The sequence below is a fragment of the Manacus vitellinus genome, unplaced genomic scaffold (assembly GCF_001715985.3).
Source record: "Manacus vitellinus isolate BGI_N305 unplaced genomic scaffold, ASM171598v3 scaffold_26_pilon, whole genome shotgun sequence".
Classification (NCBI taxonomy): domain Eukaryota; kingdom Metazoa; phylum Chordata; class Aves; order Passeriformes; family Pipridae; genus Manacus; species Manacus vitellinus.
This window is the reverse complement of record NW_021939960.1, coordinates 9,087,218-9,110,796: the sequence shown is the minus strand read 5'-3', so window position 1 is coordinate 9,110,796 and position 23,579 is coordinate 9,087,218. Positions and strand designations below refer to the sequence as shown.

The window sequence follows — 23,579 nt, the reverse complement described above, 5'->3', positions numbered from 1 at the left end:
CCCTTTGGAGTAGCTGGAGTATCTTCTGTGTGACTGATACAAAGGTTTGGAAGATCCCAGCTCGACCTGCTGTAGAAATGAGCACTTTTGTTTTCTGCTTTGAGCGTGTTTGTGGCCGTTGTGCTCTGAGGAAACAGTGAATCCCACTGATTCTGACCACAGTGAGATAGAAACTAGTGGTGTCAAAAGAGGAAAAGTTATGGTACATGGAAGAAATTCGATGTTGCTCTGTCACAGCATTGTTTGGAAAATATTTGGGTCTCTGCAATAGCTTTCTCCTACAGTTTTACTCTGTTCTGAATTATGGGGTTCTGTATCAAGTATTTTTCCTGAAGTTAATTAATAAAAAATGAAATATGTTGTTTTATTAATTTACTGGTGGGTTAGGACAGCTTTTTTTAGTCATGTGTTTAAAACTTGTTTATTACACAGATTTTTTCAGAGTTGAGGGGTCACTGTGTACAAAAAGGATTAAACTCATGTTTGTGTTATGGGTTAAAAAAGAGCAGAAGTGAGGAGATTTAGAACTACTTGGCTTCAGGATTCCTGACTTGCCTTGGTAACAGAGAAATATTTTGAACTTTTAGACTGCAAATCTATAGGCAACTTTGAAAGACATGATAATGATTCTGGGTGAAAGAAGTGAAAAATAAAGGCAAACTCTCTCTCTCTCTTTTTTCTTTCCTTCTTTTTTTCCCTTTCTCAGCAAAATCAAGTAGGAAACTTACTTTCCTATATTTAGCAAACGATGTCATCCAGAACAGTAAGAGGAAAGGTCCTGAATTTACCAGGGAATTCGAATCTGTTCTTGTGGATGCATTTTCTCATGTTGCCAGGTATGTTGCTGCATTTCTTCAACTTTCCTCTCTAGGGATTTGCATCCTTCTTATTCAAAGTTTAATTCAACTGGATTTTGTTGTTTGTTATTGTTTTTTTTAAGTCTCAGGGATGGTCGTACCCTGTCTGTGATAGAGATTGGATTCTGACTGCTTTGCAGCTGGGAACTGTTTAGTGTTAATATTTCTGTTCAGGCAAACTTGTTTGTGTGTGAACCAGCCCTTCACACCCTCTGGATCTCATTTCAGTTGTTCCCAAAGGATCTGGCGGATCTGTTCCTGAGCAGTGAAACTGAGCAGTTGGGTGTGTTTATTAAAGCCAGTAATGAATGGCTCTGCCCCACTGTCAGAAGATGTTTTGGGTCACTGGAATGTCACCACCCCCCTGCTTTGAGCGTGGTTTCTTTGTGTGTTGCTTGTTCTACCTGGTCAGTAGTGTCCTTGCTGGAGGAGGGAAGGATTTCCTACATAAAAGGGAAGAAGTGATGCAGCCACCACCTTATCAGAAATGGACTGTAGTTTAGTTGAGATTTTCTCTAAATAGCGTAATAATTCCTGTTAGCTAAGCAACATCAATGCTCTGGGTGTTTGGTGTCTGTTCTGGAGGGCTGTCTGATGTCAGTGTGCTCTCTGACTGCATTTAAGTGCCTAATGATCCAATCAACCTGCTTTTAATTGCAACGTTATTGACTGAAACAACTGTTTAAAGTTAATACTCTTGAGTTGTAAACATGTCAGCTTGAGGGTATTTTATAACTCTTCTTGCAAATTCTGAACCATAACAGGTTTCTTCCTTTACAGCTTTACCTGCCTTTGCTTTGGGGTGGGAATGTGGGGCACTTCCAGGCAATCTTTAGTTCCAGTAAAGGGGGAAATTGGCCACAAATGTGTTTGGCACAGTTTGTCTCAGACACTATGAGAAAGATTCTCTCACATGTGCATATATTGCAGTGGGTGCAGCTGGTAGTTTGGAAGATGCTCTCTTAAAACATCAGGAGTGTTGATCAGCTGAGCTGTAATGATTTCCTAATCTTTGAACAGAGAAGCAGACGAGGGCTGCAAGAAGCCCTTGGAACGATTGCTGAACATCTGGCAGGAGAGGAGCGTCTATGGCAGCGAGTTCATCCAGCAGCTGAAGCTGTCTATGGAAGACTCCAACAGCCCCCAAACAAAAGGTAAATGCATATTGCTGGTCATGTGCATTCTGGTTTTAAATTGGTGTGTGTTTCACTGGAAGTACCATGAGGAGTTGAGCTCTGGGCTCCTTTAGTTGAGTTGTAGCCTGAGCTGGTTGTAGACATTCTTCAGGATTGTCTTGAAGTCTAATTTTGTGTAAACTTATGGTTCTAGTTTGTAGGTGTGTTGCCTTGTGAGTTGTGGCTGGCAGTGAGCTTAACTCGAGGTGATGTGTGGTGCTGCTTGTGCACACAGAATCCTCCAGGGCTGCCTTTTGGGGTGAAGGGAAGTCAGTTGTGCAGGGAACTGTTGCATCCACCTTGAGTCAAGTGTCCCACTCTGCATCTCTGAGACTGGTCAGCTGGGTTTATTATAATGGCTTATTCAGTGTTGTTAGTGCTTTCATTCTCATGTTAATTGTTTTGTTTTGCATAGTTACTGTGTTTTATTATGATTCAGCAAGGAATTTTTAATAATTGAAGTCTGAAATATATGCCCAGAAGCTTGTCTGGTCTCTTTTTTTTTTTTTTTTTTTGTTACATCATTTGGGGAAAATTTTGCATCATTTAACACCATTAGAACATCACAGTTATAACCTTATTACTGCATGAGACATGAGAAACTGAGCATAAGCTTATGTTTACTGTGCTTTGATACTGCTTTGGCAGTTCCTGCTTCTTTTATAGCACCTGGAAGTGTTTCACTGGTAGTGCTGCAGTGGAAAGAGGGAAGCAGCAGGATGCTTAAGCTACGGAAGGTGAGGTTTCTTAAAAATCAGGAGTGTTCTTGTCAAGGGAATATTTGTCCACTTTGCAGGTAAAAGAAGTGGATGCCCCATTCCTGGAAGTGTTTGAGTTTGGGTTGGATGGGGCTCTGAGCAACCTGATCTAGTGGAAGGTGTCCCTTCCCATAGCAGGAGGGTTGGAACTGGATGATCTTCAAGGTCCTTTCCAACCCAAGCCATTGTGGGATTCTGTGAATGTCAGTGTCATCAAATGAGCCTGAATGACTTGGCTGCTCTGGTCATACTTTGTTCTATTCCCTGCAGAGGTGTAATGCTGTGAGAGAGTTGGTTTGGTCATTAGTAAAGGGCTCTTATGCTGTACTTAGGTGGTGAAAACGAGGTCTGATGGAGCTGGTATTTAGTGCAGAATTAATATGAAGACATGAGCATTAGCGAGACCTGTATGTGAAGATTTACACCTGTGGTTTTTTCTCACACTGCTTCAGGCAGAACTGCTGGGTGAGTGCCTTAGTAGCTCCTACCAAAGCCCTTCCCCCTGCCTCATGATTGAGCTATGACTTTTAGAAGGTGTTGCCATTTTTTGCCCAAATGCTGTGAGCCAACTGCCCTGGCCAAAGGAGTTGTCTCATCTGTGTGGGTCAGAGGGAGTCTGTTCTCTGAGGGGCGAAGGTGAACAGTCTCTGCGTGAACTGGCTCATGTTGGGGTTCCTCTTGTCTGGGTGCAAGGTGTGAGGCACCTGTGTGTCATCAGAGGACAGAATTTACATGCCTGAATTCCTGCTGAACTCATTAACAGAGGATTTGAAACTGAATTTAATGCACGTGGGTAGGTGTTTCACAAGTGTTCAACTTTGAATCCAAACACATTGATAATTGATACCATGTGTTGTATTTCCTGGTCAGTTGTCAGACAGCTGTTGCTCTGTGTCCTCTCTCTCTGGCTGATGGTATCAATCACTCCTGCTGTTGTTGTCTTCTCAACTTAAAAATGTTTGTACAAAATCAAACCCTTCCTAAGTGTAACAGACCTTTGTCTGTGGGAAGCAGAGTGAAGGAATACAAATGCTGTAAGAACTGCTGTGTGCACAACTTCACTTGACGAGGAACTTAGCTTTTGTCTGGATAAGAGGAGATATTAATGTAGTATCTTCTATTTGAGGGAAAGCTCAGGCCTTTTCATGGGTGTGAATGCTGCTGCCTTGTCAATTCTTTGTCAAAAAAACCCTGAGATTTTTAACCTAAGAGAAAAAAAAATTTGAAAAATTCAGCAAAGCTGTCCTTTTTCCTTGTTTTGACTGGCTTGTTTTCAAATTAGCTTCTTAATGGTAAAAGCTAGTTTCATCTGGATTTCTAGCATAAATTGGTGTTTGAGTTTCTAGTGGGTGACTGTGTTGCAGAAGGCTTTGTTGTAGTTACTGTATTCTGTTTTCAAACAGGTGAACATAAGCAAGATGGAGGTTAAGGTTTCCTGTTTTGTAGCTGTAATGATTGTCATAGATGTGGAAAACCATAGTCCAGTGCTCATCCAAACCCCTTCTGGCTTCCTGCATTTATGTGCACTGAGGGTAGACACAGCTGAGACACATGCATATAAGTGTCTGCAGACTGGTTCAAGCTGTGCTGTTAAAATGTTGGAGCTCCTTAAGAGCATCTGGTGCTGTTGATAACGAGTACCTGGTGCTTTTGTTCAGCCCGAGGAATGGCAACAGGTCAGTGCAGGTAGTTCTCTGTGGCTTTTTCATGTTGCAGTATTTGAAATTCCTGGGCTGGTGGGTGCTGCTCTCTGAGCAAGATGGCTCTGCTTGGCTTGAGAGCACCACAGAGTTGTGAAGCTTGTCAAAATGAAGCTGAGTCCTGTGTCAGTGAGGAAAGATGCCTTTAAAGCTCACTGGTGTGTGTTGCAGTGGTGCAGCTTGGTTAGTGAGTAGCAAGACCTTGGGTAACACACAGCAATTCCTTTGGCTGCACATGCTAAATTCCTGCTGTGGAGCAGAGCTGATTGCCCTGATAACGAAGCATTCCCTTCGGAGAGGCAGAGAGGTAAAAGAACTGGCCATTTCTAAGCATTGTATTCCCTGTTTTGACTCCTCAGTGGTGCAGCTGACTACCAAATTTTAGTCTTTCAGGTTCCTTAAGGAGATCTGCATATACATGGAAATGAGCTTTTGAATATTGATGTATTGTTTTATCTGTAAATGTATTCGTTAAGCTTGCATTTGCTTTCTCATTAATCTCATTTTTATTAGAATGTTTCTTTTCACAAGCAATAGGGAAGAGAAGAACCACCCATTTCTCTCAAAGCCTGGAAAAACTAGGTCTTAGAGGTTTGATGTGAAACCCTTCAGGCAATACAACCGATCTAGCTGACGTGTTTTCTTTTTGTTGTCTTTGTAATAAGCAGTTGAAGGAGGTCCTTGAACGTGCTGTGATGTAGGAGTGTGTCACTCTAACACAGAACTGAGCTGCTCCCCGACTGCTCTCATTGTGTTTATGTTGCAAATTTTGGCACAGGAAGTCAGACCCGTATTAAAAAATGGAGAAGAAAAGAGAGGAGAGCAGGCAGGGAGGCTTCTGAGGGCAGCTGAAATAAAGACACCTGGGGGCAGGTCTGGGTGTGGTTTTGGAGCAGGACAGCCCCAGGTACACTTGAACTAGGAGAGACTACCAAAAAATACGTGTTGTAGTGAGAGCTCAAACAATGAGGAGTAATCTACCCCCAAAGAGAGAGGGAGTTAGAACAGTTGGTGGGGGTCCTGGACCATTAGAAGCCTGTTTACCTCTAAAACCAGTCCTCAAGAGATGAGAATAAAAAGGTAAGCACCTGAGATGGGAAGATCTCCCGGGTTTCCAGCTGACAGGAAAACTCATACATACTCAGCAAGGCCTTTGAATCACCTTCCTCAAGCCACTGGAGACAGTTTGAAGACTGAAAAGTTGGTGCAGAAATACTTCTACAGGTCTCTGTGGACATTGCAACAGCAAGGTAACATCCTGGAGGGTCACTGCAAAGCTGTTAGGAGAGCTGTTGTTTTGGAGAAAGGAGGTGCCTTGCCCTATGGAGGTTTCTAGGGAGTAGTTTGGTTTCTGAGCTGTGAAGAAGACACCAGTGAAGCAGGAAAGCTGACTTCATTTGTAGTAGGGGCTTCTCTCTTTTCTTTAAGTCCATTCAAGATGGGCTCTTGATTTTCCTGGATGGAGCTGTCAGTATTCTACAAGGATTTCTTGATTTTTATTTTTTTTTTCAGGTATGTGTTACAGTCTGATCAGTCCTGGTTGCTCTCAATGCTTGCTTTCCCCTTCTCTGGCTGGATTTGACAGGCTTTTCTGGAAGCACAGACTGCAATGGTTTAATTGCTCCTGGCTGGGAGCAATTGAAAGCTGCCCAGCCAGGGTGTGTTATAATTTGTGCCATGCTTCTGTTCTCTTTCGGGGGTCTTTTTGCTCTCTATGCTCTTGAGTTTGAAAATAAGTGGGGGTCTTTTTCTATTTTGATTAAATTGAGGTGCTGTTTTTAGTATTTTCCAGCAACTGGTGCTTAGGGCTGCAGGTGCTCAGCACCACCTACTTGAGAGTGGTTCCAATCAGACTCACTTGGCCTTGGTCAGATGGAAAATTCAGTGAAGTTTTGTATCCTCTGTGTTAGAGTGGTGAGCAAGTGTAATGTGTCTTGTGGTAGACAGTTGGCAACACAGCAGGAATAGCTCTTCAGTAATTTGAATCTCAGCTCTCTCTCATTTTAATTTTCACTTGTGTGCGTGCTGTGGTCATGTGTTCTTCTGTTGGTTACTGTGCTTATCCTCTGTTGGTTAATTACTTTATGATAAGTACACACAAGTGATAAACAGCGATGGCCTGTTGTGTTGGGCTGGGTAACTTTAAATGCTCTCTTTGGCCATTTATCATCTGCTTGTCTCCTGTTCAACCCAACTTGCGTCTCTTGCAGACCTCAGTGGGCAGCAGCTGTTTTCCACATTGATCTGGTGTCTCACTGGTTTGTCAGTCAAATTATCCAGCAGTCTTACATCAGTTGGGTACATACAATAATTAGGCTGTCCCTTTTTCTAAGCAAGATAGCTTTGCTCTAGCAAACATCAAGAGTCCATTTGTTTTAGGGTAACTGTTTTCTGTGCTGCTTTGCCTTCCTTGAGTGAATCTGTTCTCTAACAGATGTGTTTGTGTCTGCCTTGGGAAGGTCGTTCGGCTCTTTCACCACCATGAGCAGGATGTACAGCACCTGTGACTTACTCTGCATTAAAATGAAGTTTTTTCATGTGTCCCACCTGACAAGGCAGGCAAAACTGCATTTAAGGACAGACCTTTTTGTTTGCTTCCTCGTTAGAGTGGAGCAGGCTGGTTTTTTTAAAATCAAGTGATCTTGGAATCAAAGAATGTATAGATTCTATCCTTGAACTCTATGATTATCTCAGCAAGACTTGATTCCATTGAAGAGATGTTCTCAAGACTGTCCAAAGCTTTCGTAGCCATTACCCAGGATCTTATTAATTTTGGTGGCAAGTCTGAAGAATGATGTCTTCTTCTGAAGGTTTTGTGGCTGGATCAAAGGCTGCATTAGAACTTCTGACTTTAAATAAGCTGTCTGTTCCCTTTCAAGCTCATGTTTGCCATGCTGAGGTTCATTTGAACAACACTGTCTTGCTTTATGAAATCCCTGTTTCTGAAGTGTTACAGGTTGCCTGCTTGGAGACCAGTCCATGCCCTGCCCATCGCTGTTGTTGCTGTCACATCTTGGAGTTGTAGTTTCACAGAGCTGTCCCAAAGCCTTTATTTTGTTGGAAGAGCGGAAGGTCGAATAACCAGCAGTTATTTTGTTGATTGTGGGACCACAGTGAGCACGTACTTGATGCAAAAAGATAACTTGAAATTCTTCTGTCTGTGTGTAGTTCGCATCAGTGCTTCATTTCTGCTGGTAGAAATCCTCACCTGCACACACAGTGTTACCCAGGGCATCTAAGCAGGGTTGAAATCTGTCATTTATTGACAAGTGGCACATTTCTTTGCCTTTCCTACTTTCAGTGTAGGAGGCACAAACATGTATGCAGTGCACACTGCTGATGTATGTTCTTGTACTGGCATGTACAGAGCTGCATGTGGGGGCAAAATCAACCTTTTATTGCTGTTTTGCATTTGAGCGTTTGGAGTATGATGCCAACTTCAGAGTCCAGCTGTGATTGTCTTTCTCTAGAGAGCTTAATCATCAGAGCATCTGGTACAATTCTTTTGAAGTAGGAATAGTTAAGGTGGGCAGGTCTGGTGTCCAAGTGAGTTGTTTCTTTGTCTTCAGTTGCAGAGGAGAAGAAGTCTCTAAAGCGAACTTTCCAGCAAATACAAGAGGAGGAAGATGACGACTATCCTGGGAGCTACTCACCCCAAGACCCTAGTGCTGGGCCACTGCTGGTATGTGGGATGAGTTGAGCGTGGGAGAAGCTCTGGAAGTCACACAGTCGTGTCCCCTGTGTCCCAGTCATGTCCCCTGTGTCACAGCCACAAGGTGGAGCTGACAACAAGTGAAATAGATTTAGCTGAGAGATGCAGTTTGGGGCTGAGAAGTCCATGTGAAATGCAACAGGTTCTTTTTATTCCTGTTGCAACAGTGTGCCACTTCTGAGTAATTCCAGGTAGTCTAAGTAGTGCTGCCAGGAAAGAATCTCAGAGGGCTGCTAGAAGAGCAGACCATATTTTAAATTCTTTCTAAGATAAGTGTGTAACCTCTCCAACCCCAAGTTGTAATACAGTCAAAATGTAATTATTTTTTTGCAGGCCATCTCTTTCAATAAGCTGTTAAAAAGCTCTACCTTTGATAGGTTTGTATGGAGCTGGTAGGAAAACTGGCTCTGAAGACTTTTTGAGGCTCACACATTAGGTGTGTGGAAATAGCTGGAACGAAGTAGCAAATCATTCTGGCCATTTGAGGCTACAGAATGAACATATGTTAAACCAGAGTCTATTTGAAGAGGATAAAAAATTACACCATCCATCTGGTAAACTGTAAACATTGAAAAATAAAAATAAATAACAGTTGTCAAGGAAATAAGTGAAAATTTTTTTGTTGTTTTTACCTCCAGATGCCTTGCAGCTTATGGTTTCTCTTGCTGATAAACACTCTCTCTGTTACTCTTGGAAATCATTTGTAGTTTGCAAGGATGTAGTAAATATTAGGTAATGGAGTTTTGTTTTTCAGATAAAAAATATTTATTTAAGATTTGTCAGTTTTATTAGTTTTCAAACTATTGAACTGTAGTTTAAACATCAGTGGTTGTGTTTACAGGGCTAGTCTCTCTTTCAAAAACCTCCCGTTGAAACTTCAGTACTTTTAAAAGAAAGAAACAACACTTTGTTCTCCCTGATTAGGGAGTCTCTCTCTCTCCTTTTTTTATTTAATTATTGTTTTGAGCAAGGAGGAAATATGGCATGTCAGGGAAGGTCCTTTTCAGGCTGTCCTCATCCATGTCCTTTTTAAGCTGGGATAAGTTTTGAGTGAATTCATTCAAACTGACACATCTTTCCTCAGTGCACTAAAGCAGCTGAGAGCAGAGCTGAGGGCAGCCCAGTTCAGTTGCAGAAAGCTGTGTTCTTGCAGAGAGCTGGCTGGGCTGGCTGAGGACAGCCATGGCTTTGCAAAATCAGGACATTATAAAGTTGGCTTTAACGGGAAGAACTTTTACCATCATCGGAGTTTATGGTCAGTAACCAGTTACACAGTTCTAAACCTCATCACGAAGGAAATCTGACACAGTTTTGTTTGGACTGAAAGAAATTTGGGGTTAGATATTTTTGCACCTTTGGAAGAGAAAAAAAAAAGGTATTCATACAGCCCTGTGAGGCAAAGAGTCAGGGGTACTTGCATAAAAGATTCAGTCCTACCTTGAGGCAGCACACAAGGCTGGTGGCTGTGTCTCAGACTGGTGTGGTCATGTCCTTCTCATCTATGTCTTAACATGATCACTTCTCTTAATTGGAATGAGAAGTTTTCCACTGCAGAGTCTTGAACAAGCCGACCCTGCTGTAATTATGCAGGAGTTCCTGCACGCTGGGATAGTGTAAACTCAGTGAATGCTCCCTGTGTTAGGAAGCAACGGTTTAAAATTTATTTGAAGGAAATATTCCCCAAATAGTGGCTTTCAAAGGTAGGTGAGCTCAGCTGCAGTGGCCCACATCCCTGGGAAATGGATGTGGTTAAGGTTACCTGGGTTTACTGTTGGCTCGCTTGACTTGTAGACCGAGGATTTGATCAAAGCCCTACAAGATCTGGAAAATGCAGCGTCAGGAGATGCGACAGTGCGGCAAAAAATTGCTTCCCTGCCTCAGGAAGTCCAAGATGTTTCATTACTGGAGAAAATTACAGGTATGAGACCGGTAGATGAATGAACATGGGTCCAAAGAGTAACTCAGAAGTCAAAAGTGTGGGGTTTTTTTTAAATAATTGCAATGGTGGAGTGAATTCCTGCTTTTGTGTCCTTGCTCTCTAGCTCCGGGGTAATTAAGAGATAGCAATCCTGTGAACTAACATTGAAGATTAAACTTACATAGCTGCTTCTATTTTTTTTGGCTTGGACCGAGGCTTTTGTGCTTGGACAGCATCAGCAGCATGTTGCAAGAATATAAAGGAAATTGGGCCAGAGTTGTCAAATGGGTGTGTTTGCTTTTGAACACCATGACTGTTAGGATATCTTGGAATTTTTATCAGGCTATGCTTATAGTACACACAGACTCCTTGATTGATATATTTTTGCGTTCTATCAGACTGCTGAGTCTGATAGACACTCCTTGATTGCTATGGGAAAGGAAACTCACTACCCCCATTAATCTGTCAGTCTTTGTTTAAATGAACTTCTACAATTACATTTGAAAAGTAATTTTAATAGAAGCATTTAAAGGTTGAACTGATATGACTCTTGTTCCTGGAGGGACTTTTAATTTAAAACTGATTATGAACTATCACTCTTAGACTGTGTGCAGTTCCTAGATTTGTGTCAGTACACTGGGAGTTATTCAGATAAAGGAGGAATTAACAAGTGCACGCTGTTTAAAAATGGAAACCACTGGAGTTGTGTACCTGAAAGTGCTGCCTAATGTTTTAGTTTAATTAACCTATTCATAGAGGCTGACTTCATAGATTTATATCCCCCCTTCTCTGACATCTCTGCAAGGATAAAATGCCGTCAGTCATGTCAGTGTCTAAAATCCAGCCCAAGAAGAGGGAGTATGTCCTATTTCCTGTACATCCCCTGTCATAACAGCTCTTATTTTCCTGTCAAGCCAGAAGCGTGTTTACAAACGAGACACCAGCGTGCCTGTGGCTGGTGGTGAATTGTAAATGACTGAAAGTTTTTAAACTTTGTCCTCTAAATTACCCGACACTTCTCACGCAGACAAAGAGGCCGCGGAGCGGCTCTCGAAGACGGTGGACGAGGCGTGTCTGCTGCTGGCCGAGTACAACGGGCGGCTGGCGGCCGAGCTGGAGGACCGGCGCCAGCTGGCACGGATGCTCATCGAGTACACCCAGAACCAGAAGGACGTGCTAACGGAGAAGGAGAAGAAGCTGGAGGTGAGTACCGGGTTACCCAAGCTGATTGACTCACCAAACACTCCCCTTTCACTCCTAATCTGTGGGTTTCTCTTGAAGGGGGATGGTTCTTGTTTTTAGCTTTACGTTTTATTCTAGTTGTTGTCTTTAAATTTCTTTCCAGGTGTTATCTTTACGTTTGATTCTAGGTGTTACTTTTATGTTTGCGGTATAACGGGTAAGAAAGCTGTGTAAATCTGGAGGATGCAAGTCTGTTCTCATGTTCAGTCTAGATGTTTTAATGGGCACCTGGAAGGCCCAGAGCTCTATACTTCTTAAAATAAAATAGACTCACCTAATACAGTTGCTTCAGATTTACCCTATTTTTTTTTATGGCATCCCCCTTTTTCAAAAAGTCAGTCTCCATTTACCATAATTAGCTTGGGGTTTTTTATATTGCTTGGTTTTTTATTATTCTTTTCCTTATTATTGGGTGCCCCTCATCTGCCTCCCCAGCCCCTGCTTTATAAGGGGAAGCAGTTTAAGCCACATCAACTCTCCATCCTTGAACAGCCACTTACCTGTCGCTTCTGCGGTGGAGTGTAAATGAGGCTGACAGTGAAAGACAGTGAGCTGCATTTCCAGCTCCCCTGAACAAGGAGGGCAGGTCCCTAAAGCAGCACGGGGCTGGCTGGGCCTGAGCTGAGCCCCCCTGCACGGCCCAGCACCGTGTGAGGCTGCAGAGCCAGCTGTTTGCAGCTGTTTATCCAAAACGTGCTTTCTCCATGGAAGTTCTTTCGGCACCATGTCGCGGGACTAGTGTGGAGTTTAATTAATGGCTGTGGTTGTGTGTCACTCTGCCATCTGCTAAACTGCCCCTCGGCGGCACATTAAGGGCTCCTCTGCACCGTGGTGCTGGTGATGAACAGCTGCTGCGGGCTGGGACGGGAGGGGACGTGGAGGACAAAATCTCCTGGAAGGAGACTCTGCTGCAGCAATTGCAGGCTCTGTTTACTGTCATGGCAGACCTCGTCCTCTGACAACTCAGCAGTGTTGTTCCCAGATAAATTTCATTTGGAGTGTTTTCTTTGCTGTGTGTTTATATTAGAGTTTCTCAATGCCTTGTGACTGAATTTCTTCAAGCGTAGTGTCAGTCTTATGACTGACTCAGTAAAAAGCACTTTAGACATGGATACGGATAATGCCATAAAACCAAATCCTGTTTGGCACCTGATTTATTTGCTGTGGAAATCTTGGATCAAGTCTTGGTTTTTTTCTTGTTGAAAGAAGGACACCTGTCTAGTAGAAACATAAATGTGTATGTGAAAAAAATCATAAATGATAGACATATTGCTGTTTGGTTTTAAAAAAGGCAAGAAGTAGGTGGCAAAATGTTGCACAGTGATGTTTTAAAAGGCCCAGAGCAATCCATAAATTTGAGTCAGTTGAAGACTGTGAAACTGAGAAATCCATAATGACAACATGAAATTAAAATTTCTAATGCACTAGCTGAAACGTTGTGACAATTGTGGGGTTTTTCTGTTTGAAAAAATATCTTTTTTTTTTGGAAGGAATGTTACTTGAAAATTATAACTCTGGCAGAGGCAGAAATGTAATCCTGAAAATTAAGTGTTTCACTGGCTGAGCTGCTTTGTTAATGGAAATAATCCTGCTGATGGCAATGGGACAGGCTGCTTGCTTGCTATTGGGTGTAAACACAGGTCTTCACGACACTGGAAAATAAAGAATGATCTTATTTAAATATCAGGATCTTATTAAATATCTGTTTAGATTAGCATCTCTGTCGTTCTACCAGACAAGGTGCCTCAGTGCTGTAACAGTCTAAACAGTTGCAGGAAATGCCACTCTAACACTGAACAGGAGGCATAATTGATATTCGTGTCAGCTCTCAAACCTCAGTGAGGGATGTTGCCTGATTACAGCGTTCCATTGTTCTGGCCTTGTAGAGGGTTAATAAACAGTGGAAGATGCTGGTTACAGATAAGGCAGGCCAGATCTGCTTATCAGTTTTGTTTGAGACTTTGATGTTCTCACAGTATTGATAAGCCTGGATTTTTCTTTGTAGTGCTAATAAGCATTTTACTAGAAGGATCCGAAACTCTTGTAGCAATTATAAATGTATTAAAAAGCCAAAACATTTACTCTGGCAAAGTCTGAAGTGAGGAAATAACTTAAAACAATCTAATTTTACATATCTTCTGATTGTAGGCTTTGCTCTCTGGATGTATCTTTTCCACAATCTTTGGTACTATGAGTTTTTCCTCTTGTGCTGTAAGTTTCCTGACTCAGATGAGAGGATGTTTTTGGACAGAAGATGGATTATTTACTTTGTTATCCTAGTCTAGCCAAGACTGCTGGGTTGGGGCGAGGGGCTTCTGACAGTAATATGAGTCAGGGCTTTATTTTAACATATGGAAATGTCTAATTTTGAAATCACTCTGGATGGTTTTTTGTATTTTATTTACTCACAAAGTCTTTCACTGTGATAACAATGGAAGGAGCTAATCTGTGTTTTTTGAAAAGCAGCTTTTGTGTTCTAAAGAGCTGCAGTTGTTTATTAATCCTGTTAATGCTGTCCCTCATGAAACAGCAGATTGTCAAAACATACATAAACTCCCCGTGTTTGTGTGTGGTGGGCTAATGCTCAGAATACTCTGTGATGTCAAACCCCTGTGACACAGCTCCTGTCCTCAGTTGCAGAAAAGCTGTTTAATTGAGGGATACTCTGCTGAGAAAGGTGGCTTTGGAAAGGAATTACACATCAACATGGATACACAGCTTGCGTGAGAAAGGGCTGAAACAGCGAGGGGTGAAGAAGCACTGGTGATACGAAGGGAGAAAACTGGCACAGAGCCTGAAGATCGTAACATATGGACAAACTGGTTTTGGGGTAGCAGTGGAAAAAATTGAAAGTGTAAAAATTAGGATTTCTTTGTTGGGGGGGTAAGGTGATACCTTGATTGTAGTCTAAGAGTGCTTAGAAGGAGGAGACAAAGTTCCTTTATTTCTGGCAATCAGCAAAATCAGCTGGCCCAAAACTGCTGCCAAACAGCCTATAGCAAGGTGTATGTTTTTAAGGGTAAATAGTCCTTGGGTTAACTTACTGAAAGGTGTGGTGGATGCTGCTGTTGAGCAGCTGAACACCGAATTTCTCTTTGAATGGTGCTTCATCTCACTCAGCAGTTGTGGGCTCAGTACTGCAGCTGCTCTCTGATCATCCACGGCTGGGCTGGATCAGAGGTGGCCTGGCCTTTCAGAATAGCAGGTGACAGGAAATGAAATCTGCTTTCAGACAGGTGTAGAACCAAGAACTGTTGTTTTCTATAAGCGTGAGATAAGATGTCTTTGTATCTCACATGAGTATTTAACTTCTAATGAAAGTTCCCTGATTTGTGTTATTTTTGGCCACTGCCACCCCGTTACAATTACAGAGCACAATCAGCTGGGGAGGTTTTTGTCCTCCAGCACCTGAACCTGCACAACTTCAAGGGGAACGGTTGTCTTTTGAAGTCAGTGCACTCTTCTGGAATGCATGGCAGGCAAGGAGAAAAAAATCCAGGGAATTAGTTTGCGTAAAACTGAAATGTAGCAGTGAGATATCAGGGAGAACATTCCATGTTGGTGTACCAGGCATCTGTAAAATGAAGTCAGGTAAATAGATGGGACTGGAAGAACCAAGGGAAAGCAGTGCTAGGAAATGGCAAATTGTGTGGAAGCTTTATGGGTACCTGAAATAACTACTGACAGTAGAAAACCTGGAGTAAGTGAAGTTGTTTTAATCTCCTGGGGAAAAGAGGCAGAAAAAATAGAGAGAGATGATTGTGCATTCAGAATTCCTGTTTTGATTTGCAGTCAGTGGAGGCAGTTCTTTCACATCCCTTCTGTCCCTGTGTTTGTGACAGGAGGAACATCCCATAGCACAGACAGTACACGTATGTAGTGCAGTGTGTATGAGGGGGTGGATACAGTCAAATAAGTGTGTTTGCATGTCTGCATATATAAATATAAAGAACATATTATATTTAAGATCCAGTTTGGGGGAAATGCTCTGACTCTTGACTGCAACTGAAAAACTGTGACTTAGAGTCCTGCTGAGAGCTGTGAGGGTTTTTAGATGTTTGTGGGTTTTAATATTCATGGTTTCAAGGCACCTTTAATAAGGTGTTAAAGCTGTGCCCACAGGAATTTGCAAACCCTCTTTGATAATGCATCTCTGAGGGGTGAAGTACACTCTCACTTGAGGTTTTCTGGACTGCCCAGCACTACACATTTTCTTGAAATACAATTTGGTTCAGTGGGTTAATAGGCAATTTGTTGCTGTGCTGCTTCCACTGCCTGGCTCTCTGTAGCATGTCAGTGTTGGCATGGCTTTGTGGCTGCTGCTTCCCTCAGACAGGAATTCTTGGGTTGTGATATATTCATCTCAGTGGTTTACACAGTAAAACAGGAGGTGAACTTTTAGTTTTTCTGCCAGGGAACAAAACTGTCAGTATTTCATATGCATGGAGTAGCAGGAGCAGCTGTGGGAACCAGCAGCAGAGGGGTCGGCTCTGCGCCTCGGGCAGGGACATCCTGACAGGAACACCCAGACACGGTGTCCATGGGGTCTGTAAAACCAAAATAGTGATTACTGGGACAAGAAGTGCAGGGCTGTGCACCAGTCCTGCCAGCTGTGAGCCAGTGGTGCCTTTGGGAGTGTGGGACAAGAGCACAGGATGCAATTCCATGGGGAATCTGGGTCTGTTGGGCCGTGTATGGCTCAAGGCAACATCTGTGTTTCTTTGCACGATGCAAGGATACAATTTCTACATTTTGTAGGTGCTTGTAGGCATTTATAATTATAGCAGTGCTGCAAACAGAATCATACTAAACAATAAAAACAAATAAAAATCATCCAATATTAACATAAAATGTTTTTATGCATTTTACTGAAGTAAATGAGCGTATGACCGCTCTTTTGCTTAGCTATAAAAGCATTAAGATGCTTGGAGAGGTGAATGTGTAGCTGCTTGCTTGTACCTGAAATGATGATTTTTGCTGTGAACATCAAATGTACCCTCCTGACGTTTATTTTAGGAAGGGTATTTTGCAAATGAAGCGAGTTTTTGTGTCCATCATACAGCAGCAGCCTGGGCCCTTTGAACGTTTCAGAGGCTAAGGCTTCTCCAGCAGCTGGAGAAATGCTCTGTGAAGGCTTCTGCTGCTGGCTCTTCTGTTGATCTAAACAAAGAGGAGAGCAAGGAGACGAGTTGCAGTTTCAGAGTGTGTAATTCTGCCAAGAGCAGAAACACGGTTTCTGCTGAAGCGTGATGAATGATGCCACAGAAGAAAGAAGCCTTGTCAAATTTAAAAGAGCAAGACTGAACAAATTTAAGGTCTGAAAATGAACTGAAACTCCGTAAGGAAATACATCATTCAAGCTCTGATTCCTGGACTGCATCTTTGAGATAAAAACCTCAGATTTACTGGTTTAGTGCTGCTGCAGAATGAGGAAACCTGGCTTCACCACTGGCATTTGGTTTCACTTTGCTTTTGAGGTCAGTTCTGCTACACTGAACTTGTGAAATGGCAGAACTTTCCCTTTCTGTTCTTATTCTAACATGTTTTAATGAATATGTTTTAAGAATACTTTACAGTACTTTACTTGCCTCATAAGTGGCAAGGAGCACAAGCTAAGGAATACCTAATCAACCTGCTGCAGTAGTGTGGTATATTTAATGTTTATAAAGACAGGTTTTACCTGGTCATATAAACACATGCCTGTCAGACCTTTCACTTCATTACATACTCTTCAAATTTCTGCTGAGCCTCTGGGGCATTTTCCCCTAACTTCTGTGGTCTTTTACTTTCCTACAACTGGCTCAAGCTGCAGCATATCAAAACTGAGACTGACTGGCTGCTCTTCCTATTCACTTTCCAAATTCTCATTAATGATTGGATGTTTTTCAGTGGATGCAGTTGCTGTGTTGACTTACAGCGTGTTCCTGCTTGACCCTGCACAGGGATGGATGTGTCCAGTGCACGCTCTGAGCCAAAATAATCCGAGTCTGTGCTGTGGAACTCGACAAGGTGAACCCGGCCACGCAGCAGTGCTCGGGATGAATTTCCTGTCACGTTGATTACAGTCACTTGTATAACGTTCAAGCAAGGCTGCTTTGGAATGAAACACACTTGTCAGATCTGTTCAGTGGTGGTTAGTTCTGATTTTGCATTTGTTTCAAGGACTGAGTATCTGATTCTCTTGGTCAGTGAGGATGTAGAATGCTGTGCACCGTAAGGGAATGTTGATTAGTGAAAGCATCCGCATGGCACAGTGCCAGCTTTTTCTCTATCATCCTGAAACTCCTGCTTACAGCAGAGATCTCATTATTTTGTGTAAAAAAAAAAAAAAAAGGCAAATAGCATCCAAATACTATTAATCTTAATATAAGCCTACCGTGCAGTGAGGCAATTAGCTCGACACACGGAGTACAAATGAAGGCCTCGGGAAGCAGCGGCTTCTTTTAACTGTGCTTGGCATTTGTTCAGTTTCATGGAGTGGAAGGACCTTATGCAAAAATCTACAAGTTGCAGTTTCAAAGCATGTCATGGGCTACGTGAAAAACATGGTTTCCTGTAAAACCTCCTTCTGGAGTCCTGCATTGCAGAATATGGCCAGAACTTGTGGAAAAAACAAAGCCCCCAAGCTGGAAGGGGGTTCCTCGTCTCTGCTGCTGTGTATTCCCAAGTGGAGCAGCCAGCATTCACTGTCCCAGCTCCAGCTCCCAGTCTCTCATCTCCTTCCATGAGTCAGCACAGCTCAGAATCAGAGGAATGGAGAGGGTTAAGCATTCAGGGGACAGTTCTCTTTCATGCTCTGTGTTGTGTATCCAATCCAGTCCAATCAAGTTCAGTAAGTATTCCTCTATTCTAGGAAATATTTGGTTCCTGGATTACTCCCTTAGTTTCCATTCCTGAATTTAGTGATGTTTTTCTGAGCCAGAGTTTTTAATGGTTTGGGGAGTGTTGCTGCCTTTTCCTTGTATTTTTTTCTCTCTATATCATTTTTTTTTAGTTTGTTTTTTGACACATTAAATTTAAACCTTTTGTGTGGACTGGTTAAGACTGGCATTAACCTGCTAGTAAAGTGGAATTACTTAGAATTGCAGATCCTCTTCAAAAACCATCACTCCCAGTCCTGACTGTCCACACGACATGGCGGATCCTGGTCCTCTTGTCAGATTAGCCCTGGAAGTGGAAGGACATTAGTCTTTCCATGGAGGTTTTTACGTAATTGTTTTATGTGGATCCATAATTGGATCCATAAATCCATAACTGTTTTGCCTGGACCTTGGCAATTCAAGCCACATTTGAAGTATTTTTGGCTTATGTCTGGAATTTGCACCTTCTGCCCATTTATCAGACCTGGAGGACTTGCCAGCTGCCTTGCCCTTCTTATTTCTTTCCTATCTCTAGTAAGAATTTTTACAGAAGAAAGACACACCTGCTGATACTCACTCTTGACACTTTGACATTCTTGAGGAATGCCTGTTCTTTCCTGGCTGGATATCCATAACTCCCTGACAGTGGCCTGAATTATGATTTTTTAATTTTATTTTAAGATTGTCTTCTTGGGATGTCTGAGTCCAGCCTCTTTCACCTTCTGTGAGCATTTGGAATAGAGTAACACAGTAGATATTCCTGTCTCCTGCCTTGCAGTGCTGGGGATGTGCCAGCTGTGAGCAGAGCAGTCTGGGCACCATCTCTCGCTTTCCCCAGTGTTGGCTCCCACATTCCTCTTGGAGAAGAACGCCAAGTGTTGGAATGCTGTGCCTCTATGGCATCCCTCCTTATCTGCTGCTGTTCTCTATTCATGCTAAAAAATCTGGGAGTTTGTTTTTGTTCTTTTGTCTTCATCTTGTGGCTTTCTCAACTTGTTTCCCTCTTTAAGAATTCCCCGAAGAGTGTGACTAGGGATGTGGGTGCATTCTTATTTTGATCCTGATTCTCTGTCTTTCATTAAAACAAGAAAAATCCCTGCAATCCTAAACTAATGTGTCACCTTCTCTTGATTTTTTTTTTGTTTGTTTATTTTGTTTTGTTTTGTTACTGTTCTCTAGGCCTGAGAGCAGCATCCTGCAGTTCAAGGAACTGGGAGGGCTTTGTTGGGATTATTTCAGTGTGTATCCTGTGTATGTTTACAGATATGTTTGGTTATGATGGTATATTAACTCACAGGGCCTCAGAAAGGATTTAAGTTTGAGATAGGCTGTTAAAAGACATTCTTATTTGGTGCTGGCAGGAAATTTATGGGATGTATTTACATAGTTATTGCAGGGAGTTGTTGTGATTGACGGTGGCTCTCACTGTTCTGATTCAAAATAAGGAAACACAGAGAGTGTAAACTCCTTGCTTGTAACCCCACAGGAGCTGCTGTGCTTTGATGTTTGGAGAAGGTGAAGAGAATTTCCATCACTGAGAAGGTTAGAAAGTCTGGATTAAAGTTGTAAACTCTTCAGAAAGATGTTTTGATTAAACATGTGCCTAGTTTTGTTTGATCTTCATAGATATAAATTTCTGTTCTCTGGTAAACTGTTCTCTTTGCCAAGTAATTAAGAAATAAAAAGTAAGTTGATATTGCAGCTGGCTGTGTGGGAGCCTGTTCTGTGATGGTTTTTATCTTAATCTTAGTGTTTCCACGAGAAATGGGCCTTGTGTAACTGGGTAAAGACTGACACATTCCAAAAGAAATTATGTGATATTGGGGGTTTATTCCTTCAATTTCTGTCTACTGTTGCATGAATGTTTGGAATCACAAAACTTTGAAAATTGCATAGGCATCGATCTTTAGTTGAGCTCCTGTATTTGATAACTTGGATGTGTGTTGGGCTGTTCTTAAGTGCCCTCTAAACAGAATTGACCAAGGTATGGTTCTTTCTTCCATTTTCAGGGTCCAAACTCCTCTCTCTCCTCATGACAGATGAGTCACTGGTGTCTCTGAGATACAGGGGGATTTCTGCACATGGACAGGGATTTCTCACTGGACTTTTACTGCTCAATTCAGACCTTATTTGTGGAAAAGCTACAAGTTTCCTCTTCAGGGATTTTTAACTTACTGTTTTTCTCCCTTTGTAATAAAATTCTGAATATTTTAGTGTCTGTATCCAGCATGGATGTATCTTTCCCTGGTTTACATTCAGTGATCCTGCCTGTGTTTCCATGCCAGTCTCACAGCACAGCTGCTGGGGTTGTAACGTCAGTCATCCAACAGCTCATTGAGGAGACCCTCAAATTTGACAACCAAAACTTGGGTTTGATTTAATGACTTGAAAGGGAAAATTGGATTAATTAAATGTTCAAAACTGATCAAGCTTGAAAGCAGTGAGCATTTTGGCAGCATTGTAATACCTGTGGTGTGGCTCAGCCTGCGGCCTCTGACAGCGGAGGAACACTGGTAGCAGGTGAGAGTCAGTCTTTGGGTAAGAACACGAGGATAGAGAGATCTCTACAGTGAGACTTCTCTCAAATGCTCTATCAGTGTCCCCCAGTGGGGGGCATTTTTCATGTAAAATAAGTAAGGCAGGGCAGGGATGTTGGTTAGGGATGCCAGAGGCTGTGGGCAGGCTGTGAATTCTGGTGCAGATGGTGGGGTCTGCAGTCGTGCCAGCAGTTGCTGAGTGCACCAGGGCCTGGCCACCCTCTGTGAGTCCTCACCTGGAAGATACTCCTGGCTTAACTAACAGCACTGTTAATTAACCTGTGCTTAATCTTTGTTCTCCTGTCTCTTTCCCTCAGGAATATAAACAGAAGCTTGCTCGGGTAACCCAGGTGCGCAAGGAGCTGAAATCCCACATCCAGAGCCTTCCAGACCTGTCACTGCTGCCCAATGTCACGGGAGGTCTGGCACCTCTGCCATCTGCTGGGGACCTGTTTTCAACAGACTAGAACAAACCCTGTCCCCCAGTTTCCACTATTACCAGCAGAAGTAAGAAGACTCTGGTGTTGGCTGGAAGTCCAGTCTTCCAAGTTCTGCAGTAGGAAGGAACTTACAGACCCTGCTTTCAACCTCTTGGCTGCTCGTGCTCACCCTCTCTCTGTGTACACTGGCTCATGTGAGGGGAGGAAGAGGAGTGAGTTCTCTGAGCTCTAAAGGGAGTGGGGGTGGTCCATACAGGCAAACTTCTCTCAGTTTTTTCCCATATTCCTTAGTTACTGTTTGCTCTTAGCGCTTGCTGCCCCCACAAAAGTCATGAGAATCATGTACACACATGCCTGGGAAGCTTTCAGAGGAAGGTTGACTGTGAGGCATCTTCCCTCTGTACAAATATTGTGTTATTTCTGAATAAGTCTTATCTGTTTTAGTTGGGTTTCTGAGCCTCATCTCTGAGAGCAGTGGAGCCTGGAGTGGGCCTTGTAGGGGGGTGTGTGCATGTGAGTTCTGTGCCACATCAGCATGAGGGGAGGGCATCTGCTGAGCAATGGGACAGGGAAAGGCTTTTCCTAAACCTACAGTTCCTCATTCTGCTGTGGGCCTGTCGTGAGGATAGTTCCCATTTGGCAGGGGCATAAATTGAAATCACAGGCAATAAAAATAAGCAGCTTTTCTTTGTGAATTAGAGATAGACTCAAGTTACACTGTGCTGAGCAAAGCAGAACTGGATGTTACCTAAGTGGGAGTGGAAGTAAATTTTGTTCTAGCTACCTTAGATTTATACCACATTTTTCCTCTTCATTATACAAAGTTAAATAGTGATGGAAGCTTTGGTTTAATGAACTGAGAGCCTGGAGTGGTGTATGGCATCTGCTGGTGTCCCTGTGACAGGTGTTGTCTGGTCTGCTCTCAGGATGGTTACATTGAAAATACAGTGCTATAAGCTCTCTCCATAGCTTTAGTGAAGTTGTCTGATGCACAGAAGTTAAATGTGGTATAAATATTTATTTATATAGAAAATAGACCCATATATATGCACATATCCTGTATGCACATGTACCATGTCCATGCATGTAGATATTAGAAGGATGTACTTAATTTTGTGTCACAGATTATTGTGAGTTGATTTTTATAATCAGGAAAAGTGTAAAAAAAAAAAACAAAAACAAAAACGAATTTAAAAAGCTCTTAATTCCATTATGTTGCTGGCTAGTCTTTTAGCTGCCAGGGGTGTAGTTACATTTCAGTTTGCGTGTTAGGTCTGACAAGCTGGACTCTGATCACTGAACCATTCCAATTTGGATACAATTCTGTTTAAATTTAGCACCTCTCACTATAAACAGGTTAAATTTCTGGAGACACTTGATCTGGTAACGCAGGTTTTGCAGCACAGAGGCCGAAGTGAGCTGAGGTGCTGTGTCTGTGCCTCCCCAAGGTCTCGAGCTGCTGGTGTCAAAGCTGGGAAAGGAAACCTGCAGAAACACAAAGCTCGTTCTGCTCCACATTAATTTATTTTGCAGGGTGTTCAGTAGCCCATTCAGCACTCAGTTACAGCAAACAACACGGCATCTTTTGATCACTAAGTTGTTCAGAAGCTCACGTCCTTTTCCTACTGACAAGTACTTCTTTTTGTCCTTTTTTAACGCTCCTTGCACCCTCACTGCCCAGCCAGGAAATGTGTTTTTAGTTTACAGGAATTTTTCCAGTGGCAGAACTGTCTGTTCCCTGAGTTGGTTTGACTGTGCAGCCTTTTATGGTCCAGACTTTAGATAAAGCACTGTACATTCTCTCTGCTTTTGCCAAAAATGAAAAACAAACAAAAAAAAATCCCACCAAACCTCGAGAACCCAAACCAAAAGACTCTTTTCCATCCTGACTCAGCTTATGGAGTTACCCCAAGGCTGCTTAAACCAAGTTATTTTGAGCATTGATTGAATGTGTATCCATTATAGGACAAAAAAGCTGTCAAAAAATGATGTAGACAAATGTGTTGGCATCTCACACTTGTGTTTCTGGCAGATCTGTGAGAGAGTTGTCTTTTTTTTTCCTTTTTAATTGAAATGTTTTGATTTTTTTTTTCCAAATATATGTGTGTGTTTTATTTTGCTTAATTTAAATGAAGTCTTGTGGGTTTTAATTGTATTTGTTTTACTTTTTGGGCAAAGGGCATCTGGTGAACTGGGTGACATTCTCTCAAGGTTAAACAGATTTCCCCACGGTGTGTCTTTTTTTAACAAAAGCTTAAATCTGTATATTGAATTGACTTAGGAATTAATTTAGACATATAGGCTGCCATTTGACAGCAGTATATTCTGAAATGTCTGATAGATATCTATTTTTGAATAAAGAGGGTGTCATTGAACAGTA

At 42.3% G+C, this 23,579-nt stretch overlaps 1 protein-coding gene across 2 annotated transcripts in view; it reads left to right on the top strand.

Annotated features, from left to right (window-relative positions):
- RPRD1B (regulation of nuclear pre-mRNA domain containing 1B) overlaps positions 1–23,579 on the top strand; it is a 24,633-nt gene extending 1,054 nt beyond the window's left edge. Inside the window, exons 2-7 of one of the 2 annotated variants that reach the window (XM_018073912.2) lie at positions 707–836; positions 1,878–2,011; positions 8,060–8,172; positions 9,994–10,120; positions 11,148–11,323; positions 21,077–23,579. In XM_018073912.2, coding sequence (XP_017929401.1) covers positions 707–836; positions 1,878–2,011; positions 8,060–8,172; positions 9,994–10,120; positions 11,148–11,323; positions 21,077–21,226 — 830 coding nt within the window. In that variant the 3' untranslated portion in view covers positions 21,227–23,579. Of the gene's footprint in view, positions 1–706; positions 837–1,877; positions 2,012–8,059; positions 8,173–9,993; positions 10,121–11,147; positions 11,324–19,708; positions 20,028–21,076 lie in introns of those variants that run through there. The other variant, XM_018073913.2, reaches the window with a different exon arrangement.